Raw genomic sequence first — 26,217 nt, 5'->3', positions numbered from 1 at the left:
TGCATGAATAATATAAATTAATTATATATTTAATACAAAAAATATTTAAAATATATATAATAATGTTTATATCCTAAAAATTTTAACCATCACAACATAAAAAAGACTCAACATATAAATAATCTTCGAAAGTAATGACAATGGGCGATGGTATGGTGTTTATTGGCCTCCCAATTGGCAATAAAAAGTGATGTTGGCATATGCGAATGGCAGTGGTAAAATATAGGTTGGTTCAAATTTTTTGGGTTTCATTATAAATATATTATTTTAAAAATACAAATATTGTTTAAAACATTAGATAATTATGATTGGAGTCGATTTTTTTTATAAGAATTCTAATTAAAATAATTTCACGGCTACTCATTTGCAAAATGGTGTAAGCTTTAGAAAGTTCGTAAACTTTCTTTTGTTTTTTAGGCGTGGTAAATTAATGAAAGAGATACTTGAATGTCAAATATCATAAGAGATTTAGATTTTTGTGATATTGTGATGTTTTTGTTAAATATTGAATTTTATAAAATACAATAATATATGAATAAAAGAAAAGTTGAATTTATCATACAATTAATGTTTTTTGTCTTTATTTAATTAATATATTTTTAATTCAGAATAAACATTCAATTATGCTAATAAGTGTGAATGCAATAATTTTAAAATTTTAAAACAATATACATTTATTTTAAAACATATATTTTGAATAAAAATTTTATAAATCAACGTTACTTTTAAACAATAAAAATAATTTAATTTCTTTTTAAAAAAGGACAAAACACGGCATTGAAATATATGAAGCCGCGAAAAGGGTTTTCCTCCTCGTGTTGCTTCTCCATCCTTTCTCTCTGCAGAGAAGACAGATATATAAAGGTGGAGAGAGAGAAAACAGAAGAACAAGAGAGAGATCTCTGACATCTCTCCTCTCTCTCTCTCTCTCTCTCTCCATAGGCCAATCCAATCTCCACCATCCCTTTCCTGCCCTAAACTCTCTCTGCAATTTTCTTTCACCGGACGGCGCAGATTCTCTCCGTGTAGTCAGTCGAGTTATGCAGGCAGATCAGGCGGTGATAAGCTTGAGACCAGGTGGCGGCGGCGGCGGCGGCGGCGGCGGGCGAGGCAGCAGATTCTTTGCCAATCGCGTCGATTCTTCATCCTCATCTTCGTCATCGTTACAGTCTGATGCTTTCCCTCTGCGGTCTTATGGTGGGGTTTCTCTGTCATCGTCCTTCAAGGTCCGCCCCAAAACCCTATCTTTGTCCGCAGATCTAGGGTTTCGAGATTTTATGGGCTGGGATATCTGAAAATTTTAACATGTTTCTTGCTTTGTATATTGCTCTGCCATGGCTTTTCTGTCTTTTTATTGTTTTCGACGCCGTTTTGTTCCGTGTTTTGACTCTTTTTTCTTATTTTGAATCTCCTTTTGTCGTTTGTTTCGAGTCATTTACGTGCTTTGGAACTTGTTCTCTTGTGTGTTTCGCCGTTCTTGATTTCTGTGGTTTTGTTTTTGAGTGTTTTATGTTTTCTTAGTGTTGGTTTTGATTTTTCTTATATAGTGGTTGATTGGTGTATGCGTGCAGTCTTAGATGTTGATTTGTGTAATGCGCGTGTACACTATATGACCAATATATACTTGCGTATATGCTGTCTTGATCTTGCAATTGAGTTGACCTGAGATTAAGTAGATCAATAGGGGTAGGGAAAAAAAATCACTGCTTTTTGCATATTGTGATTTGTATCAAATTCCTAAGTTGGACAAAGAAAGGAAAATATATGAGTACATGAGCATAATGTGCCACTCCATCCATTGCCAACTAATTTTGTGTTGGATGCTTATTGTGCTCATAACATTTGGTATTACTATCAGAATAGATTTCCATCTATCTAGCCTAAATCACGCGAAGCCTATGTGGAGAGGGTTGCCTGGCAAAGTGAGAGCTGTTTCGGGAGGAGGAAAGCAATACAGATATGGAGATGCCTTGCGAGAGTGGAGCTACCAGAGTGAGAAACATTTTAGGAGAGTCTACACGACATAGGGCTGCCTATGGGCCTGGGTGGAGAGGGCTGCCTGGCAGAGTGAAGCTGTTTCAGGAGGAAAGCTATACAGATATGTAGATGCCTTGTCAGAGTGGACCAACCAGAGTGAGAGGCACTGTAGGAGAGTTTACACAAGATAGGGCTACCTATGGGCCTCGTTGAAAATTACTGGTAGGTGACGTCATCAGGGCAAATGTATGAGATGGTGCAGTAGCTAAGGATAAAGCTGGCAGAATGAAGGACACCTAAGAAAGAATTACGTATTGGCTGGATTAACTATATTGGTAGAGGGCGTGTTGTTATATATTATTGTCTGGGAAATTAAAAAAAAGTAGAAAATTAAATTAAAATATATATGAGTATATAACCTACTGGGAATGCATGTTAATTTATTCCGACATGAAAATTTGGAGGAAAACATATGAGTATAAACTTAATGGGTCACTCCACCCATTGACAATTGGTTTTGGTTGGATGTGTATTTGTTTTGTGTTGAAGCTGCCTTGTGGAGCTCAATATTAATTTTTTTTGCTTGAAATTTTTTTTATAGCTATCCTCTGTAATCAAAATCTCTTAAGTCTTCTTCTTGCCTGTGATTGTTTTGGTGTAGGGCCCCTTGCTACACTGTCATAGGCACATGGTGATTTTTCCACAGTTAAAAAAGTGAATTTTTATGGATGTTTTGAGTCCTTTTGTATTGATGGAAAAATGGCTTCAGGCTTTGAGCACTATTTTTTTAAGCATGTAATCAGTTGGAGTCTTCTAGAAATGAATTTTGTTGACTTGACTCTTTGTTGGTTTGATTGTCCTAATTCTTGGTGGGGCGCTTAAGAATGCGTGCCTGCTGTAAATATGGACAAATAGAAACAGTAGGTTTTAATTGGGCATCTGATGAGCGTAGGGTGCCCATAATTACCTACATATATTAGACTTATAACCCATGATTGGAGTCTTCTAGAAAATAAAATTTAGAGTTGACCGATTCCTTATCATCTTTGATTGTCCTAATTCTTGGTGGGACACATAAGAGTGTGTGCCTGCTGTAAATATGGACAAAGAGCAATCTGTAGGCTTTAGGTGGGCATCTGATGAGTGTAGGGGTGCCCATAAAGGACCTACATATAATTGGGGCAATCAATGCTCTTTGGAATATTGTTGCAGAATCCAAATATCATAGAATGGAGTACATTGTGTTTGAAACCAAATGTTTGCGTGTTTTTATCGTAAATTACTGCTCTAGACATTTTATTCCCTTGAAACATTAATTGATCCTGTTTTTACCTAAACATTTTAAAGGATGTGAGTAACTAGCATGTCTGTTGCAGGCTGCTTGATCGTGGTGTCTTTCAAAGGGCACAAATTGTTAAATGCATAACTTTTGTTTTGGAAGTTTAATGGGATTTTCATCCACTAGTCCTGTTGCATTACTTTTCTTATTTTGTTCCACAAGTGGTAGGCTGTTCACTGATTGTTAGTTGATTAGAGGATATTGGTCTCTATATTCTGTTATGGCCTTAAGTAGCAGCATGTTTATCTGTTCTGGACTTCTATTTGCATATATGCTTGGGTTGCTTGCACTTTGTCTTGATTCTTTCTATTTTTGTCAATTTTGTCATGTTATAGACAGGGGACTTACGATTTGAAGGTCATGAGCGTGTTCAGTACACCAGAGACCAGCTCTTGCATCTCAGAGAGGTATATTGGAAAATTATTGCCCTTGTTATTCATCCTTATGGCAACTTAATGCCTTTGACATAGCTATAAAAAATTCCCGATAATGTGTTATCTTGCCATGTAATAACACTAGTTCATGAATTGATATTATCTGAAAATAATTCCAAGAAATATAGATGTCAATGATCTCTTGGCTTAGCAGTAGTAATTTTTCTGAAAAATGGTAATCTCAGCTGAGATATTAGTTGCTTGACATGAATTTGCTCACTTGCTTTAGCAGTTTTAGTGACATTTAATAGCAATGTTTAATGGAAACAAGGGAGATGTCTCAGCTATTATGGTCAATTTCGCCAAGAAGATAAATAATTTTTTTTAATGATCTAGGTACTTAAATTCTGTTATAGGATATTTGAACTCATTAAAGAAATTTGCCTAAATAATAAGAATTTATTAATTTTACGAATTTTATTCTTAAAAGAATTTATTATGTAAACAGAGGTTTATTTCGAAGGAGAAATTCCATGTAAGGAACCATTGATTAAATTTCTGTGCTCTTATGACTCATTTTTTCCATTAATGAGACTGTATATTTATTTAGGTCATAATAATAGAATTAGTTTATGGCACATTTATGAACATTTAAACATCAGTAAATAAATAGGAATACCAAGGATGTGATTATAGTTTTCTTGGTGTATGATGGAGAATGATGAAAAAACAAAATATTGGCTAACGAAATGATTAGAGTTATGGGCTGAGGAAAATAACACCTGAAATATGAGATAATATTGTTGTTTCATTCTTGGGTATTACTCACTGGCCACTTTTATTGGGCATTAGAATAAAAGTCTTGGTATTTGATTATTTTATTTTAGTTTCACTTATCTCTGACTTTTAGCCAAACATTCTTTAGCTTTGGTTATTTTGGTGGATCAGTGTATTATGCATTTGTGGATTTTTCTTTTATAAAAATATCTGGTTGGGATGTGGATCATTATATTCGAAACATATTGCTGACAGTTCTTGATGATGCTTACTTGTTCTTGATATCTTGCTAATGTTCACACCTTATGCTCTTCTCCCTAGGTTGTTGATATCCCCGAGGACATTTTGAAGATCAAACAAGAAATTGAGGCTGATTGTGTGGGTGAAGATCAAAACTGGGGTCATGGAGATATCAATGTGAGTATATGGTTTATTTATTTTTGATTGTGTTTATGTGTTTGTATCTCGTGAAATGTTTATATGATGTAATTCTTTCAACAGGGAAATGTTGTCTAATATTTTGTGAGCTGCATGTATCATGAATGCTGTTGTATAATTATAAAAGGGGGCTCCTTTCTGAGCTTAAGATTAATTCATTTGTGTTGGTTGAGTTAGTATGGTCAGACCACTCTGGTACCCATTTGGTCATGTTTTCTCCCTGATGTGTAAATGTGTGCATACTTTTTTAGAGGTTTTGTTAACATTTATTTTTATTAACTTTTCTTTAGCTGCAACCTCAATCCCAAGGTCGTTATTCTGAGCCAGACAACCGTGATTGGCGTGGCCGCTCATCTCAGTTGCCTCCCTCAGGAGATGAGAGATCCTGGGAAGCAATTCGAAGCAATAAGGAGTTTTCTAGTCAATATGATTCAAGACTGTATGAGTCAAATAACCGCCAGGACCAACTAAACAACCAGTTTGCAAGGGCTCAAATCTCAACCAACCAAGGGGTAATAACTCTATGACTCAAGGTTATTATATGTATGGTTTTTTGCATAGTTATGCTTTGGTGCACACATGCAGAAAAATTTTCATGTAAATTCTCTCATGTTCTTTTAAGCATCATGAATAGAAATGTAATAAATAGTTAGAGAATTAATATGTTCAACACGAGCAGCATGGTATTTTTTGTAATTGTAAGTTTGCCAGAATTTTTTGGTGAGTCATGGCAGTATTACTTATGCTTGTAGAATTTTCACACTTGTGCACATAGAGAATAGCTATAATTATATGTTTGATTAAGCATATCTTAAATTGATTTTTGTAATTAAAGGATATTTTAAAATGGATGTTCTCTTAGATAGCCGGCTAGTGATAGCTTGTTGGTATAGCTCCTACAAATTTTAAGTCGAATGTTCTAATTTCAATGTATTGTTATTTTTATTAGCAAATTTACTTCTTTTTATAATCACTGCAAACAAAAATTCTCCTGCATTTTTTAAAATATTTATTCCAGTGTTTTATTGGTTATTTACTAGGAGCCATTTCCTGGGTATTGGCCTATCAACTGCAGTTGCACCAGTTTCAATTTTGAGAGATTTTACTTCATGCTAAAAATGCGGGTGATTTAGATCATATCTAGATCATTCCTTTTTTCCTTCCTGCTTTGAGGGATTATAACTATTCTAATTCAAGTGGTTGCCTTTTGGCTTTTTATTAGTACTTTGTTTTTTATGAGCTCGTAAGGTGCACTTTTTGTAAGGTTTGCATCATTTTTGAGACTTCTATTGTCTGCTGATTGATGTTTATCGTAAAATGTGCTTCAATTTGAAATTCTTGGCGGCTTACTTCCATATAATGCCTGATAAAATAAATAATTTTTTGGAAGTAATAGGTCATTCTGATGTTTATATTTTCAGTTGACTGATGATACCATAAAATTGCGCGCTTCTTTATTGGAATTCCTAGGTCACTCATTTTTTTTTATTACTTTTTGGTAAGTCATAACTATAACTTCTAATTGAACTGTGAGAGGAGAATAGCAGGTAGGGTGAAAACGCGACACAAAGTTCACAAAAGCAAAATGCTTCTGGGTGTATACTGTCCCTTCTGTTTCAATTCTTCTGCACCTCCCCCCCCCCCCCCTCCAAAAAACCCAAAACCCAATTCAAATGAAATATTTTATTGGAAGAATTATCAAAAACTCTTTAGTCCGTATTTTTTTCCCCTATCATCCTCAATAACTCCCTGGGCAGTTTGTGAATTAAGGAGTTCTACTAGCCTTAATGAGAAACTAGCAGAACAAATCAGCTATCCTTACACTGGTTGAATTTACATTAAAAAAAAAAAAATCAGATATCTACTGCCCATCTCATTTATGAATGTTTCACGCATTGGGAATCTGGATCTTGTTTGAAAATCTCAGCTACAACTTATCCAAAAAAACTCAAGTTACTCAACTGCCTGAGAGTTAGCAGCTATTCATGCATCACCCACTATAAAGCATGGGTAAGTCACCGCACTGCAATCCAATCATGATCTCTCATAACAGGTAGGGTGAAAACGCGACCCAAAGTGCACAAAAGCAAAATGCTTCTGGTGTATACACTTCCTTCTGTTTCAATTCTTCTGCACCCCCCCAACCAAAACTCAAGGCAAGTGAAATATTTTATTGGAAGAATACACAAAGTTCACAAAAGCAAAATGCTTCTGGGTCCCCCTCCCCAACGCTAAACCCAAGGCAAGTGAAATATTTTATTGGAAGAATTATCAAAAACTTTAGTCCATATTTTTCCCCCCCTATCATCCTCAATAACTCCCAGGGCAGTTTGTGAATTAAGGAGGAGTTCTACCAGCCTTAAATGAGAAACTAGCAGAACAAATCAGCTATCCTTGCACTGGTTGAATTTACATTAAAAAAAAAACTCAGATATTTATTGCTCATCTCATTTATGAATGTTTCATGCATTGGGAATCAGGATCTTGTTAGAAAATCTCAGCTACAACTTATCCAAAAAACACTCAAGTTACTCAACTGACTGAGAGGGAGCAACTATTCATGCATCACCCACTATGAAGCATGGGTAAGTCACCGCACTGCAATCCAATCATGATCTCTCATTCTTCTCTTAGCTGAAGTATTTCCCCAGTGTAAAAGTCCGTGATATGGTTTCCACCTGACTGAAATTATCCAGTCATGATCTCTTACTGCTGGTTGGTGAGGTTTATTTATGCTGTGACAGGTGTTGGTCTGTTCTCTCCCTTGTTAGCCACGTAGTGATGAATGTGAAAATGTCATCGAGTTGGAACAAGTTCCCTGTTTAACAAGCTGGACCAAATGCAATTTTTTTTTTCTTAGCTGATTCTCTCTCTCTTTTTTTTTCAAGAAATAAAAAATGGAAAAAGAATATTTACTTGTCAAAACTTCATGTATAATATTTGGCATTCTTGATGTCTGTACACATTTAATTTTAACAGTTTGTAAGGTTGTGATTCTTTTACTGAGGAAACTGTTGTCATCAACCTTGCTGTAAAAGTAGTAATCACATTTTTCCAGCATGAATTTGAGTTGCAGTCAATATATTTGTGATTTTCTGTAATTTATATTTTATATTATATAAACAGTTTTCCTTGGGTGATTTTATGAACAGAAGCCTGCCCTGCTCTTAGAGACCCACTGCTCATTCAAACCTAGACCTGCCCTGGCTGCCAAGGTGTTTTCTGCCAGATGCATTGAAAGCCATTACTCATTGATGGTCTTGCTGAGCAGGGACCTAGAGCATGGAGTTGGGTATAATTCAAGCCATAGTTACCAGGAGTGAATCATGAAATGATACAAACCATCTGAAACATGGTTTGAATGCTAAATCTAGTGATCTAAAGTTTATTTCAATATTTTTCATGTAACATATATATTTTTTATTAATCGAAGTGGAGGACTATCGTGTGATGTCTATTAGTTTTATTAATCTGTCTCACACAAGAATCTCATATAGATTTAGAAACACCTCCACATCCGCCCCTAGATATACAGTGTGCCATTACACATTTTTTCACCAATATATCTATATATAAACGCACCCCTAATGTTTCCACATTTTGGAGCATGTGTTGTGTCGCAATTCTGTTGCTGTTTTTCTACATTATAGGCAACATTGGACTCCACGCTTTTAGGCATAATAGTCTGAAGAGCTGATGCACATCTTTATGTAATTAGGACAAGCTTTGTTGTCAAAAAGAAAAAAAAAAAAGAAAAAGGAAAAGATGTCTTTGACATGTCTTGGTTTGGACCTGCCTTAGTTTTTTCTAGCTACTGAAAATGTAAATTATTTGTGAATGATTCTTTTAGTTCGAAGGCCCATTTTGGTATGTGTCGGTTTGTTTGTTTCTGTTTCCAAGTTTTGATTTTTGTTCTATTTCATTTATTCTGTTTCCTAGAACAGATGAAACATGGTTGCAGTATCTTCTGTTAAAATGTTTGACATTTTAGGAACTGAAATGAGTGTGTAAAAGACAACTTTATACTTCTTTGTTTTTGTTAAATTTGTTTCTTGTTTCCATGCATGAGTCACAGCCTTAACTTTGTCCGTTTTCCATTCATCTTCATTCTAACCTCTTAAGTAAGCCAGGTAGGACCTGCTCCTGTTCTCATCAAGGCTGAAGTCCCATGGTCAGCTCGGCGAGGAAATCTATCAGACAAAGAGCGTGTCTTGAAGACAGTGAAAGGGTAATTGATCCTTTGATTGCATAAAATCTTGGTCATATGTATCCAACTGAAAAAATCTTGATTGTATGCTGGCATTGTGTACTCCTAACTTCTGCCATGAAGTCAACTTTGGAGTATTATTTAAGCATCAGTTTGTCCGATGATTGCTTTCTGTTCACATATTGTTGCAGAAATATCTTAATAGTGATGTGCTTATCTTTTCCTTGATGTCTGATTTTTTGTGCAGTATACTGAACAAATTGACCCCGGAGAAATTCGATCTTCTCAAGGGACAACTAATTGACTCTGGAATTACAACCCCTGATATTTTGAAGGTTCTATTTTTCAGGTTTTAAATGCCTAATGCTATGGTTTTAGTGTTCTTCAATTTCTAATGAAACTTGCGGTTATGCTTGCCACTGTAGGGTGTTATCTCACTCATATTTGATAAGGCTGTGCTGGAGCCCACTTTTTGTCCCATGTATGCCCTTTTATGCTCTGACCTCAGCGAGAAGCTTCCTCCATTTCCTTCTGATGAGCCTGGTGGGAAAGATCTAACGTTCAAGAGAATCCTCTTGAACAATTGTCAGGAGGCATTTGAAGGTGCTGATAACCTTAGGGCAGAGATTAGACAGATGACTGCTCCTGAGCAAGAAATTGAACGCATTGATAAGGAAAGAATGGTCAAATTGCGAACTCTTGGAAACATTCGTCTTATTGGGGAACTTTTAAAGCAGAAAATGGTGCCTGAAAAAATTGTCCACCACATTGTTCAGGTATGTTTTGTGGTCCAATCTCTGCACTGTGCTCTTCTTCAGAAATTTTGTGGTTATAATGTTCTGTAAAATGCTTTAACTCAGTTAATTGTGCAATACAGCAACTGCTGGGGCATGATGGTAAAACTTGCCCAGATGAGGAAAATGTTGAGGCAATATGTCAATTTTTTAATACCATTGGTAAGCAGCTGGATGAGAGTGCAAAATCTAGGCGAGTCAATGATATGTACTTCGGCAGACTGAAGGAGTTGACGACAAATCCTCAACTTTTGCCACGGTTGAGGTTCATGGTCCGTAATGTTCTTGATCTGCGGGCCAACAACTGGGTCCCTAGGCGTGAAGAGGTTAACTTTCAATCTCATAAAAATATCCCCCTTAAATAGATTTATATTTTTAAGTTTTGGGGCTAGGCTTCTTCAATAGATGTACCTTCTTTTCATATCTTGGTTTAAAAATGGCATTATTTATGTTCTTATTATCCTGGTTTGCACTATTAAAATATTGGAATCTCATGTATAATGAAAGCCTGGCCAGTCTCTCCTTTTGAGCTATTATGGATGAACTGAATATCCTCATTGCTTAACAAGTAACCAAGTATTTGGTTGTTATTATTGGGCTGGATATCCTCATCACTTAACAAATAATCAAGTATTTGGTTGTTGTTAGGGATGCAGCTTGGGCTGGTTGACCCAGATCAACAGCTGAATCCAAAATTTGCTTACTTGAGCTTGAATTTTGAAACATTTTTTTGTTTTTGTTTTTGTTTTTGGTTTTGATTGATATTAATAGTTTTTTTTGTTTTTTTGTTTTTTGTTTTGTTTTGTTTTTTTTGTTTTTTGCAAATTTTAAGCTTTTTAGAGGACAAGTCTGCACAAACTTGTGACATTGTTAAAGCTTATAATCAATATTACAGTTATAATTCTAATTTTGGGCGCTTGCTTTACACTGTTGTGCTGATTATTACATAACTTGGTCGATGTTTGTCTTGTTCCTCAGTGATACCTCATTTAGAAAAAAACATGTTTTATGATATTTGTCATCAGACATTATAGAGAATGGTGTTCAAAAGGTCAAAATATATCTCATATATGCTTAAAGTTTACTTGTTTGGCTGACATGCCAAACTAACTTGTGCGAGCACCTTTGAATCCCAAGTTGGATTTGATCGGCCAAAGTTTTAGCTCTTTGCATCAATACAGGAAATAGTTCAGGAAACTTTGCATTAGGGGCACAGTTGAAGAGAATCAAGACATTGTTTGAAAAAAAATAATAAAGAAAAGTAGTACCAGCCCCTCTGCGTAAAAGTAGGTGTAAGGTTGTGTACACAGTGATGACCTTCCCCTTATATTAGCCAAGCAGGGAGCCTGTGGCCTAGTGACACCCTGTTTTTTAGAACCAGTCTGCTGGAAAGTGGATGAACAATCTGTGTTTCTTGTGGGGGATTCAAATCCATCCCTATTACTTGGATCTTGAGAAACTGGGGGTGGGGCAAGGATGCGATGCTACAATAGTAATTGCATAATTTCTGATTGTGATATACTCAACTTTTTGTATTATCCTTTTTTGTTTTTGTGGGTTGAGGTTGGGGATTGATATACATGTAGTTCTCTGTTCTTGTCTTAGTGTCTAACAACTTGTTTGATCTCTGTTTTTGTAGATTAAAGCCAAGACCATAACTGAAATCCATTCAGAGGCAGAGAAGAATCTAGGGTTGCGTCCAGGTGCAACTGCAAATATGAGAAATGGTCGTAACGTAAGTGCACTGGGCTCTGGAGGTTTTCCCATTACCAGACCTGGCTCTGGTGGTATGATGCCTGGAATGCCTGGGACCAGGAAGATGCCTGGAATGCCTGGGTTTGACACTGACAACTGGGAGGTTCCTCGAACCCGGTCAATGCCAAGGGGTGACAATTCAGGTCCTATTCTGTCTGGACGGGTCCAGGCCCCTTTGATGAGCAAGCCAGCATCTCTCAATTCAAAACTGTTACCTCAGGGTAGTGGTGGTTTTTTAACTGGGAAGACAAGTGCTTTGCTGCAGGGGAGTGGTGCCCCTCCCGTCCGACCAGCTGGTTCTGTGGCAGGTGTTGAACCTGCTGCTGAAAGCACTAAGCCTGTTGCTCCAGTGGCATCACTCATGTCTTCTCAGGAAAGGCCACAAGCTTCTGCCACAAGATTAAACCCTGCTGAACTTCGGAGGAAAACAGTTTCTTTGCTGGAGGAGTTTTTTGGTGTTCGAATTCTTGATGAAGCATTACAGTGTGTGCAGGAGCTGAATGCCCCAGCTTATCACTGTGAAGTTGTGAAAGAAGCAATTGTCCTTGCACTGGAAAAGGTCCCACCATGTGTAGAGCCACTCACAAAGCTTCTAGAGTTTTTACTCAATAAGAATGTTTTGACAACTAGAGATATGGGTACAGGGTGCCTTCTCTATAGTTCAATTTTGGATGACATTGGTATTGATTTACCAAAAGCACCAAATAACTTTGGGGAGATTATTGGGAAACTGGTTTTGGCTGGAGGTTTGGACTTTAAGGTGGTGAATGAAGTTTTAAAGAAGGTGGAAGATGACAGGTTCCGGGCTGCGACATTTGGTGCTGTCATGAGGAGTGTTAATTCTAGTCCTTTGGGGCAAGGATTATTGGCAAAGCAGGGAGCTGAGATTAAAGCTTGTCAAAGTCTCTGCCCTTGACTCAAACCAGTGTTTCCTAGTCACCATGGGTTGCTGTTCTTCCGCTTTGTTGCCAGAGAGACCTTATGATTGCCTTATTTAGTCCCCAAAATGTCACAAATTTTCCCTTTCACAGTTTATCATCTCATGGATCGGGGAAGAATGGATAATTTTATCGAGTTGTATATTTTCGAGGTTTTTTTTTTTTTCATTAAATGTGCCTCTGCCCCCCTCTTTTTTTTTTTTTTTTATATCAAATGAGGATAAACATAGGCCTTGATTTTCTCTTTGAATGTTTGGCCAATTCTTCCCCCCAGGATTCTAGAGATGCGCCTATTTGATCCAGTTGTGATATTAAATTTTGAATTGATATCTACCAATTAATTTGATTTTTGGTATATGGCCCTTATGCCACAATTTTCTCTGCAGATTTGTCTTTTATTCTTTAGCTTGAGCTAGTGTTCCCTTGATCCATATTCTGCTGCCTTCTGTCTTGATGACTTTAAATAAGCACTATTTTTTGAACCGATTGCCTGTTGGAAGAAATGCCAAGAATTGTTCTGTTTAACATGATTAATTTTGGATGTAATGCAGCAGCCTACTTATATATTGATGCTGTGTACGCATGCATGCATGTATACCAAACCCTGCACCAGTAGATGTTTGTATGTATAGGTTCCTTGCCTAAAGTGCTATGATTTGAGGATTTCATTTGAGGTTAGTTTGGCTTGCTTGTGCTGGTATGATTGCCATTAAACTTGGTTTGCTTATTTTGTGCATGCACCGATGCAGACTTTAGGGCTGTGCGTAGTCAATCAATATATTGTCAGAACCCTCGTAAAATCAAAACTAGCTCTTTTTCAAAAATACCATCTGTACATTGTTGAATTATTTTCTTCTTTCCCCTGAATTATTCATCTGATTGGCGCAATTTGATTTCTTTTCTTTAAGTTCCCCTGCCCGGTTGCGACTGACAGGATTAGGCTGGAAGTCTCCATCCTTATCAAGATCTAATTTATGTGAAGTTTAATATCTTCCTTTGGGTTTGATGTAATGAAGCTATTTGATAAGCCAATTGTCTCCAAACCTATTCGATAAACCAATATTTCCCACTTGATTTGTTACATGATTCCTTTGAAGGCACGACAATTTACATTGAACAAAATAATTTTTCTTCACTTAAATTATTAACAGGCTATCTAGATTGTTGCAGATCCAGGACCATGACCCGCAAAAAATTACAGTCCAACTGCCCATCCAACCTGAGCTTCAAAAATTCTGCACAAACCAATCCTTTAAGTTCTCAACTGGGAGAAGTAGTTTCTGAATTAATTCTAAAGATCATTTCAAGAAAGTGAAGAATCATACTCTTTGAGGAAGTTAAAAACAACTTCCTCAACAGATTTTCACTTAAAATTTTAGAGCCGTTGTCAAAAATAAGAGATATGAAAATTAAAAATCACAAACAGAAATTAAAAGCTAGAAACCAATAACCTGTTTTATTAATATTTATAAAATAAAATAAATTAAAATTTTAATGAAAAATGCCCCTTTATCGTCTTTAAAACACCTAATATTATAAAAATATGATAAAAATAATAAAATTGCAAAATAATACATATTTTTATAATTAAAATAAAATTTATCATAATTATTTTACTTTATTTTTATATTTTCATAATTATGTTAGGACCGGAGGAGCCCATGTGTAGGCTTGATGCACATGGGTGAACACCAACTTGATCCAAAAGGTTAAACCTATTGGGTCTTGAGCTTAACCATGTATATAAGCACCCGTCATCAAATCAAATTTTTCAATGTGGGACAAACTCACAAGTAGAATTTTCAACAATCTCCTCGAGTTCCAACTGCTCCCCCTTGAACGGAAACCGTCTTCCTTATGGGAGCAAGCACAATTCTCCAACAGTTGCTCAAGTGGGCTTTACCACTGGCACCTTACGTGCGTCGGATTGCATTTCACGTGCCTCTGAACCAATCCCACCTCTCACGTCTTAACCTTATTCGGATCCATCCTCAACCTAGATGATCCTTATTGGCATCGACCACACACTTGGTCCTCCAACTGTTAGCACGTTAGGAGAATTAGTTTCACGTCTTGACTTTTATGATGTTGCTTACCCAGAGTTACGAAACGTCGTCTCTGATAAAACTTGTTAGGACTGGAGGAGCCCATGGGTGGGCTTGATATACATGGGTGAATACCAATTTGATTAAAAAGGTTAAGCCTATTGGGTCTTGCGCCCAATCATGTATATAAGTACTCATCATCCACTCAAATTTTCCAATATGGGACAAACTCACAAGTAGAATTCTTCATAGGGAATGCCATCTTTATATTTGGGAGCATGAAATTGGAATCTTAAATTTGAAATACAAAACTATATGAGGCACATAAGGTGCTGATATTTTTCGGACACCATGGACAACCCTACATGGCATCACATTGAAAGTATGGTAGAGGATAACTGAAAACTATAACTAACATCCAAAATCTTGGTCAAATATGAAAACTATATTTTTTTTAAACATATATTTTGGATGCAAGAAATATGAGTGTAATATTTTTATACAGTCACAAAAAAGTAATCTACTTTAAACAAAAATAATTGCACTGTTAAAACTTGATATGCATTATTGGTCCACAACATAAAAGCTTAAACTTTTAGGTAAAGTAGTAATCCAATATAGTATCAGAGCTAGTTACTTGAAGGTCCTGAATTCTAGTCTTGTTGCCCGTGTTTATTTTGTAATGTTTAAAAAAATTGTATTCCCCATTATGAGTGTTATTTATCCCTCCACGTGCTGTTGGGGAGTGTTAAAACTTGATATATATTATTGGTCCACAACCTAAAAACTTAAACTTTTAGGTAAAGTGGTAATCTAATATTCACATCTCACCCATTTTGTACAAAGGCAAATTTGATTATTATACCCATTTGTAATGGAATGGTTTCAGTTCTACTGCTCTTTTGGGTGTCTAAATAATGGTTCTTTGAAGGAAGAAGGGGTACAGAAAATAGATCCTCTTCTTCCTCTAGTAGTCATGTGAGTGACCTTAGATCTTCTCTAGTGTCTTCTTTTATTTATTTATCTACTCTGGGCACACCCAGAAAAGGAGCCCAAAGCTCACACACAACCAATGAACAACTAAAACATCACAACCTGGGAGACCACAGGAGCAAATAACTATCACTCAATTACATCCAAACCTGGGCATTCCCAGGAGCATTTATATGTTCTTGTTCCTTATATTTCCTGTTGGTATCAGAGACAAAGCCTTCATTCTAAACTTGCAATATTAATGGCTAGATATAGCGAATTTCATGTGGAAGACTTTAGGTTTCAATCCTGTAAAGGGAGTGGAAAATATTATGAGAAGGAAGATGAACTACCTTCTACAGTGTCTTAAATGGTAAAAATGGTCTCTTCGAGGAATTTCCCAAGATTTTAGTATTTCGTAAGGTGGAATTCTAAATGAATAAATTAGAGGGCTGGACTTAAAATATTTTAAGTCACTAAAACTTATTTATTTACACCAGACTAAAAGCAGATACTCATTAAAATTTAATTTGTGCCAACTCGACACATTTTTATTTCAACAAAACAGAGTCATCACCATAGAAATTACTCATTGGCAGGACATCAAGTTGCAGAAACAACATTCTCCAGAGTTCTGGAAAGAAAAGAGGAAACAAGAATCCTGCAGTTCTTTCATCATACACACAGGAATTTTCTCATGTTTAACATGAAACACAATAGAAGGGGTGAACGAGGAATCAAGTAAATAATCCTGAAAGATGGACACTAAGACATCCTTAAGGTAAGCTGTTCAGGCTAGCTGCTTTTGCATGATCACCCTCAGGCCCTTATAGTCTCATCCTTCAGAGTGACAGCCCAAATGAGTAATGCTACAGCTGATGCCATGGAGGCCAGGGAGTAGTATCTGAAAATCCTTGAAATCTTGGGCTTGTGCTGAACCAACAGTGCCCCATATGCACCTGAGAAGGCACACATGATAGATAGAACAAAGGCATGAAACACAGATGGGAGGCCTTTGAAGATACTGGTTGGAACTGGGTTTCCATCGATGTTCTCGCAGGGAAGATGAGTGAGAAAGAATACAGTTGTGAAGGTAATGAACAAGATGGACTCCATAATGATGTTATGGATTTCTGAGGTTGGGGTTTTTTGTACCATATTGGAAGGGCAGACTGCATAAGCAGCTGATATCTCTGGCTTTGTCTGCATGTCATTGAGGGGAACGAAGCAAATAGTTGCAAAGAAAATTCACAAAAACTATAAATTCTGTGAGTGATTGTCTTCAAACAACTGATAGAGCTTATCCACCATCCTTAATATAGGTGAGAAGCCCTTCTCGAAGTCATGGGGAATGGCACTGATCGTTCCATGATACTTCCTAGAACTTAAAGACTCGGGCTATGAACTACAGGAAGAAAAGATATAAAGCAAAAGAGAAAATGACAAATGTAACTTTGAAGTGAAAGGAGGATGAAAATATGTGAATGTGAGATCCCTCGCCGTGCTTTCAAAGAAAAGAGTAAGCTCCTGGTTTACCCTCCTCGTGGTGATGTGGGGCCGGATCCACGGGGCGTGGGATTAGTCGCTGGCCGGTGCAGTGGACAGTAAAACTGACACTGTTGATGGTAGGCGGATACCCGGACGAATCCAGAAAAAAAAAAAAAAGAAAAGAAAAGAGTAAGCTATATACCTCAAAGACGCTAGTCTTTCACTGTCAATGTGAAACCCTTCTGAAAGTCAAGGTGGGGGCACAGCTTTAAAGAAACGAATAATGGGAAAGGACTGGTATCTTGCCTTGGTGCTTCCAGGAACTGAAGGCCAGAGACTGAGAACAAATGAGCAACAAAAGAATATGTATATAAATAAGGAAGAATATAAAAGAAAAAGAACAGAAAAGAAATAAAGCAAGTAGAAGATGGGGAATAAAGAGGAAAAGAGAATAATTGGCCGGTGATCTTTTTGACACCGGTCAAGAAGCACTCTACCAGATTATTTGCAGTGGATTATGTAGGCAATTAATTTGGCCAAGCAAAGTATGATTCTATTTAGTAAACACAAGTATGGTACCTTGTAACAGTGTCACTTACATGCAGTGACTAGAGATCCTATCAATTAAAAACTCACGAAGATATGCTTTTTCTTCGTTTGTTCCTCGCAGAATTATAAAGCAGTTTTTTTTTTTCAATAGATGGGTAATTTATAAATGTTTTTTTGGTATAGTAGTGTATTTAATTGTAAAAATCACTACATAACGCAAATATATGTGAACTGTTCATAGGAATCTAGTTTACATTTTTGTTTTGTTTTTACTTTTTTGTTCCATTCTTTTTTGGGGTGTGGCGAAGGAGAAGCAGTCGTAGACTAGCTTTAGGGTGAAAATGTTGCCCAACTTGCACTGACTCTGAAGTTTCAATTGAACTTCTTGGGAATTTAATGTACCTTTATTTGGGGTGGGGTCCATCGCTTGACTGGTTTTAGGGTGAAAATGTTGCAGTGCCTGTGAAGTTCAATCAAAATTCTTAGAAAATTGTACACCTCTACAAACCTGTCCTTCCTGACATTTTCTTCTATTTTGTTATAAATGGGCATGGGACAAATATGGCATTTGGGAGGAGTTCTCTCTAGATCTTTAATGGCATCCCCTTCAACCCCAGACTCTCCAAGTGACCCATCTTCCTCATTTTCCTCTGCAGTTAAATTGGTATTTCAATGTGCATCCACCGCATTGTCTTGCCTAAAGGCTGCATCATTTGGAACACGTACCAGGGCCTCTCATAATGCCACAATACCTCATGAAAGATTTCAAATCGTTCCTAGTTCTTCTCTTATCATACCAATTGCAGATTCAACGGCTCAGAATTATTTTTATATTGCTCCCACATTAGACTCCCTACCTCTTTATGTGAATGTTCATAGGTTGGCGTCTCAGTATCAACCCAGAACTCCTGTAAGTTTAGGGAAAATGTTCATGGGTCTTACATTCCAGGCAGCCCTTGGTTTCACTGCTCTCTCTTTCCAGAGCTCATTACCATCCCGGAATGATCTATTGCTCCGTCTGCATGTGGTTGAGATTGCTATAGTGCTTGGTTTTGCATCTTCTTTAATTGGGAGCATACTACGCCATGCATATCCAGTGGTTGCAAGCATTTTTGAGAAAATTGGGTTACTTGTTGGTACACTGGGGTTCTTTTTAACGATTAGTACATTCCTCCCCTCAAGTCTTATGTGGATTGATTGGTTCTCTTGCGCTGCCTTTTTGGTAGCATTCATTTTTTCCCTGATCAAATGAAAACACTTTTTTGTACTGCTCTATTTGACTGCTGAGAAGTAACAGGAAAAGGAAAATGATTGGAATCACGAACTTGTTTTCAGATTCCTAGTTTAGTTTCTGTTCATGTGTTTTCGCGGTAATCAAATGGAGTCTTGTACACAAGAATGATGCTGAAGTTATGCTCCTAAACATAATATATTGAAGCAATGCTTCTAAAACTATATTGTTGGTGATATCAAGATGTTTGATGAAGATATGAAAGATGGAAGGATCAAATCCTCTTTCCTGAACTCTTTATGGCCTGAAGCTGCTACGTCAAATGATCTACTTGGGGAGAATATATTACCCATTTTGTGGGTTCAAGGAATTTGTCTGGTGATATATGTGATTATAATCAATGTTATTATTGATTAAGAATAAACTCTGATGTATGCGTTTCTTCTAGTGTCATGTTGGGAAAAACATTGTACTTCCTCAACTTTGATATAGTGAAGATTACTTGATGTTATTCCGTGGTTTTTCCCTTCACTTTGAAGGGTTTTCCACGTAAATCTTGGTGTGCTTTCCTCTCGTGATTTAGTTGGACTTGCCGCACACTGATAGTTAGATTTGTTCAATCAAGGAATTGTGGCCTCAGCCAAACCCCATTGCAAAAGCGTTTTAAGAACAATTCCTTATTTAGGAAATTGATATTTTTGTTCAAATGGTTTGCTTAATTTAGTTTCCTTATCTTCTAAGTATAGGTTTATGAAGGTCCGTATACATTAGTTTCAAGGGATGGTAATTGAGAATCAAAGTTGTTGGATATTGATCCTATATCGCTGCATGTAGGAATATGGCCCGGTCTTACAATTATGTTTTTGTACTTGGGGTTTCCAAAATTTTTATGGAGGTTATGGAGGTGCACCATTTCCTTGTGTTTCAGAAGTTGAACTAGAAGTCGATGATAAGGTTTTGGTTAAAAGTTATTTTGTAGATAAACCAATTGTACTGGGGAAGAATATAAATGTGGACAGAATATGCAGACATGCATTTTAAACATTGGTGGGAATGACTTCCTAGTCGACTATTTAACATGAATATTGTGGATTATGATGTAATCCTATAAATGGAGTGGTTATCTATTTATCATACACTTAGTTGATTGTTTTCAAAAGAAAGTAGTACTTGGAGATCCAAATAGAGTGACGGTTTTCTTCCAACTAATAAGCTCTCATGTTTGATATCTTGAGTGCTTGTGAAAGGATGAAATTTGGATACATGTCTGGGATTTGTAACAGCAATGAAAGAAAATACACAAGTTAATGAAATCCAAATTTCTTTACCCATAGGTGATTGATGAATTTTTAGATATTTTTCCAGATGGTTTATCGGGACTGCCTCCAAAAGGAGATTTTTAATATTGATTTGGTGCTAGGAATAGAGCTTATATCGACTACTTTATATAGAATGTCATTAACTGAACTAAGGCAACCTAGAGTGCAACTGGAAGATCTCCTCAACAAGGAATTTATTCGATCTAGTGTATCACCATTGGTTGCACCTGTGTTATTTACTAAGAAACATAATGGGTCCTTGAGGCTATGTACTAATTATTGGAAGTTGAATAACGTTACGTTAAGAGTTGGTATCGACTTCCAGGAATTGATGAATTATTTGATCAATTGGAAAAATCCCCAAAATTTTTTAAGATTGATTTGCAATCAAGTTATCACCTATTGAGATTTGGGAATTTAACATCCCAAAGACAGAATTTAGTACACTATGATTACTACAAGTTTTATGTGTTACCATTTGGGGTTACCAATGCACCTTACATTTTCATGGATATGATGAATAAAATTATTCAACCATACTTGGATGAATTTATTATAGTTTTTGTAAGAACCCCATCCATGATATATGGAGTAAATAAATACGAAAGGGTAAAATTGTAAATTTATTAGGCTTCGTCAACGAAACTAGAGTTCGTTGACGAAGGCCCTTTTGTTGTTTGGTGACGAAATTTAGTGGTTCATCGATGAGGAGAATTCGAGAGGTTTTAGGAAATATGGAAACCTCAGGCTCGTCAACGAGGCCACCACTACGTCGACGAACTCCCTTTGTTGACTCGTTGACAAATACGCCACCTCGTCGATGAGGTTGGCTGAGTCAAAGGTGCTATAAATATCTTTTTGGGTTGCTTTGAAGCTAAGTTATCAAAATGCTCTCCCTTACTCTCTCTCTCTCTCTCTCTAAGAACTCAAAACTCCACTCTCTCTCACTAGATTTCTTCGCCGTTCGTTGCTAGAATCGATGATCCGACATTACTATGAGGATCAGGGAAGGATTCTCTTCGTGATTTGTGGAATGGATCTTCGTTTTGAGGATTTTTGGGTTTGACCCAAAATCAGGGTGAGGTTCGGTTTTTATTTCTGTTTTGGTAGTTTTGTAGAGAATGGAATTGTAAGTATGTTTTATACTATGATTTATAGGTTTTGGGAACTAGGTTCGTTGTTTAGGAGCCGTAGAGTTCAGGTTTGGATTTTTAGGGAAAGGTAAGGGGATTCTGTTTATATCGATTATTTTTGAAATCGGATTCAGTAGAACTGTGGTTCACGGTCCTCTGTGTGTTTTGACTACTCATTTGGGAAAATCTAACGGGTGGAAATTACGGGATTTTCATGTTACAGTTTTGGGAAAAAGAGGGCATTGGGTTGCATCTCTAGTTTCGTTGGAAAACCGTAGATATATTGTGTTATATATATGTGTTATGGAGATGACCATGCCTTGACTTGTTTAAACTATATTTTTGGAAAATCATGATTTTGAGATTACTAAATGAGTGTGGAATGACTTGTTATATGAACATGCATGAATTGTGATTTGCTGAAATGAGATATAGGAACGGGGTTTCAAATTGTTTAAGGTTTTGAAAGAGTGTCTGGCTCTATATCCGAGGGTGTAAAATACCACCTATCAGTGGCAAGAGTGTCTGGCTTTATATCCGAAGGCATGAAATATCGCCTCTTACCAGCTGATCACCGAAGGGTGTGGATCCACCAGTTGTACTGGTACGATGCCATAGGAGCCTGGGGCTACGCCATGTGCCAAGGACACCATGTAATGAGGGTGTGACGATACCGGGTTATTTGATCATGTGTGTGTGGGTGCGATGAGAACTATACTGTAACTGTTTTGTGAAAATACTGGAACTGTATTGAATTGTGTATGTTTTATGTCATGATAACACTCATATGCCACACACCGATATAACCTAATTCTTCCTTACTGAGAGGTGTCTCACCCCTATCGTACGTACATGTTTTTAGGTCCTTCGAGTAAATGGAACTAGCGTCTTGGTGTTGGGAGCATAGTGGTCGGTATACTGCGTGAAGTGCTTGTGTAAGTACTAGGACTGTACAGGGTTGCCGTTTTGGATATTTGCTGACAACCTGGGTTGTGTTTTGTATTATGGAGCTTAGACTCTACCTGTATAGATTCTGGTATGGTACAATGTATGTATAGAAAGAACATTTTTCGTTGCGTATATGTCATGTGTGTGAATGTGTATAGGGTGTACAGGAACCCCACGGGATCGAACCCTTATTCGTTATTGTATCATTTGTGTAATGTATGATACAGGGACAGATTAGGTTATTACATCACACCCTGGGTCCCATTATCGGGTTCGGGGTGTGACAACTTGGTATTAGAGCTAATCAGGATGCTGGGTCTTGTAGACTTGGTTAGGTGTAGCTATGTGTACATACCAGAGTATAGGATGTAAGAAATGGGTAGAGTAGGTCGAGGATTGTTTTGTTACTAGACAGGGACTCGTTGGCGGCGTTCTGTGCTTTTCCTAGAATGACGATTTCAGTAAAATCACGGTAAACCATTGATGATTTTCGTGTTAGTGTGATAGAACAAACTTGGACCCGTGAGATGGTAGTTAACATGATTAGTTGTAAATGATTGCGTTCACTGTACGTGACATAGGAGTGCTAATAGATTCCTATCGTATTTTCAGAATGGAGCCCAAGGATAATAACTTGGAAAGTGGCTTCGAGGAGACTGCGAGCGATGAGTCTCCTTTTGTGCCTCAAGGGTTGACAAGCCAGGTTATGTGGGAGATCGGGCAGAGTGTTAGGAGACGTGAATGTTCTCCTACTACTACGAGGTGTACCATCGAGAGGTTCACACGTATGCATCCTCCTACGTTCTTAGGAGGACCTGATCCGATGATAGCAAAGGACTGGGTTAAGAAGACCAAGAGGATTCTAGAGGTCCTATATTGCACAGATAAGCAGAGAGTCCTTTACGCTGTAACAACCCAAAAAAAAAAAGTGTAGAATAATAGTAATGGTCATTTAGTTAGTATCAAAACGAAAGTGTTTCTCTGTTAGGATCCTTAATTCCATGTTTGATGCTTAAGAAAGACCTTGTCTAAGCGAGTGCTCTGAAACCATTGTAGCTTAATTGCTTCTTAGAGGTTGGCCTGGTCAAAATGGAATTTCATAGGATAAATAGGGTAGACACTATTTGTATACGTAAATAAGTACATAAAATAATATTTTGATTGACATAATTTGTAGAAATATATGATAAAATAATAATAATATAGGTATCCTATGCGAGACCCACAAGATTGTATGGGGCCCACATGAGTCCCGAAGCTGTGTGGGGGTTCATATGAATCTTGAAACTGTGTAGGACTCATAAAATCGTATGACGACTATTGGAGTTATGTAGGACCCACTTGGGTCTCAAAGTTGTGTGGGTTCCACAAGACCATGTGGGGTCCACATGAGTTTTTAAAAGTCGAACTTAATTCTTTGTCAAAAAAAAAAAAAAAAAAACTAAAACGTAGCTTAAAAATAATAACAATGATAATAATAATGATTTTAAAAAAATAATTTTATTATTACTAATTAATTAATTAATTAAGTAAATTAATTAAAAATTAATTAAATGGGAGTGTTGGCAAGCACTCCCATTTCCCCCACATGATCCCCATTCCCATCCCATACTTAACCCATACCTAATCCATTCCATGCATATTTTTTAATTTTTTTAAAAATATAATTTTACCCATCTCCCCATACTTTTGCAAATTTCATTTTCTTCCCCAAAATTTTCCTATAAATAGGAAGCTTTCAACCTTTATTTTTCACAAAAAAATTTTCAAAGGAAGATAATGATTAGTGAGTGAAAGAATTAGTGGTGGAGAGAATTTTCGCTATAAGTAAATCACTCACCCACTCTTTTCGATCTCATTTTTTAGAGATATTCATTGTATTCATAACACAAGATAAAAGAAGAGGTAAGTAAATTTGATTATATTATATTTTTATTTAAAATTCATACTCGAGTTTTTTGTAAGTAAATTTGATTATGTTAGATTTTTATTTAAATTCATACCCGAGTTTATTTGTAAGTAAATTTTGATTATGTTAGTTAGTTTCATAAAATTCTTTTGAATTAAATTTTGATTATGTTAGTTAGTTTCATAAAATTCTTTTGAATTTATTTTTACGCATATTTAATAATACTAATTTTATATTTGATATACTTGCATTTATTTTTGTGTTAAGAAATGTTCTAAACCCCCTCGAGTATTTTACATCATAAATTTCTATTCAAGAAAAATATTTTTTTTTACGAAAATTGTGTGGCATGAGTTATTTGTACGTTACTTATTTTACGAAAATTGAGTAAAGATTACATGAGTTGATTTTTTTTTACGATGCGTATTGCATGAAAATATGAATAAAAATGAGATTTTTATGATATTATTTTAATATTACAAATTATATAATAAAAATATTTTTAAAACCCCTTATAGCTTATATGATATAAAAAATTACAAATGCTCGGTACCGTAACTTAAAGTTTAAACGAATCATAGATCACCCACACTGTTTATAGAGTGGTTATGTATGTTAGTGGATTTCTCCCGAGTGTACACTTGGTTCCAGACCATGACTTAATAAGGAAAATCCCACTTAATGAGTATGCATGTTGATTTAGTTTGGTTGGCCAGCAAGCTAAGTCCATTCTTCGGACCGCACAACCTAGTTATGGGCGTAAACATGACTTACGACTAACAGACCTAATGGTAGTTTTTACAATATATGTTTATAAATATTTAATTACGTGTACAGAATTATTGATGATTTGAAGGAAAAGTATATGTTTATATGAAAATGGTCATTCTTGTGCCTAAATGACGATCTAAAGGAAACGTATAAGGAAATGTATATATGTGTTTATAATTAAATATTTTTATAGTTTTAAAGTTAAAAGTTTAATTTAACAGTTATAGTACATGATTATTAAATTTTACTATTATAATTGATGGTAAAAGTTTTATACAAAAATTTTTAAATTTACATTTATTTTAGAAGCAGTTTTGAAGTTATAGTATTAAATATTATTTTATGAAATTTTAAAAGCTTATTTTGGCCACACACTAATAATAATCTTATTTACTTATTGAGCGTCGATTCACCCCAATCATATTTTACATTTCAGATAACTCTGAAGGGCATATCAAAAATCAGGCATAGTAAGCATGCGGGTGGGGATAGAAAAATAAAGATTTATTAGAAATATTAGTATGATGCTAGATGATTATGCATTGTGTAATTTTCCTTCTTTTGAAAATAAATGATTGTAATACCATTAATTAACCTTTGGTTTAATAATAATTGAGTTTATTTACTTCCACTGTAAATTAATAGTAAAAAGTAAATATCTCAGATCCCTCGGGGTTGGGGCATTACATTTGGTATCAGAGCAATAGGTTATAGGTTCTGTAGACTTTAAGAAATAATTTTACCAGACATAGGCATAAACCATGATGTGGGTAAGATTGGGTAAACTAGGATGTTTTTTTTTTTTGCATATAACTTTGATTAAACTTTAAAGATAAGGTTATGATTTTAAAATAACTCTAGTCCTTTCCCTCAGAATGGACCCAAAGAACAACAACATGAGTGTTGAAAGAAACGAGAATAATACGGGGACTTACAATGGAGAAGACATCAATGCTACTACGGTGTTGCGTGATATGACACAAGTCATGGTGGAATTTCTGCGGAACTCCAAGGAATGGAATGCTCCACCACATGAAGGTTGTACGGTTTAACAGTTCAATTGAATGCACCCTCCGACTTTTGAGGGAAAAGCTGATTCAATTGCTGTAGAAGATTAGATGCAAGCAATGGAAGAAATACTACGAGTCTTTCATTGCATGGACGAACAAAAGGTGCTATATGCTGCTAATAAAATGACTGGTGAGGCCAAACGCTGGTGAAACTCGAAAAAGTTACTCTTATGTGGGAGCATT

The 26,217-nt window shown here is 36.2% G+C and overlaps 1 protein-coding gene and 2 non-coding genes across 3 annotated transcripts; all 3 read left to right on the top strand.

Moving 5' to 3' along the window:
* Positions 1-792: 792 nt before the first annotated feature.
* On the top strand, positions 793-12,984 carry LOC131150877 (eukaryotic translation initiation factor-like). The gene is made up of 9 exons (XM_058101924.1): positions 793-1,226; positions 3,652-3,723; positions 4,789-4,884; positions 5,196-5,417; positions 9,036-9,133; positions 9,360-9,447; positions 9,538-9,888; positions 9,990-10,232; positions 11,546-12,984. The coding sequence occupies exons 1-9, from the start codon at positions 1,041-1,043 to the stop codon at positions 12,575-12,577; spliced, it is 2,388 nt and encodes a 795-aa protein (XP_057957907.1). The 5' UTR covers positions 793-1,040; the 3' UTR covers positions 12,578-12,984.
* Positions 2,855-2,956, top strand: LOC131152520 (small nucleolar RNA snoR103). Its single transcript, XR_009136015.1, has one exon. It is a non-coding gene; the product is annotated as a small nucleolar RNA snoR103 (small nucleolar RNA).
* On the top strand, positions 3,051-3,155 carry LOC131152519 (small nucleolar RNA snoR103). The gene has a single exon (XR_009136014.1). It is a non-coding gene; the product is annotated as a small nucleolar RNA snoR103 (small nucleolar RNA).
* Positions 12,985-26,217: the final 13,233 nt, after the last annotated feature.

The sequence above is a fragment of the Malania oleifera genome, chromosome 3 (genome assembly GCF_029873635.1).
Source record: "Malania oleifera isolate guangnan ecotype guangnan chromosome 3, ASM2987363v1, whole genome shotgun sequence".
Lineage (NCBI taxonomy): Eukaryota > Viridiplantae > Streptophyta > Magnoliopsida > Santalales > Ximeniaceae > Malania > Malania oleifera.
This window is presented reverse-complemented; position numbering and strand designations above follow the sequence as displayed.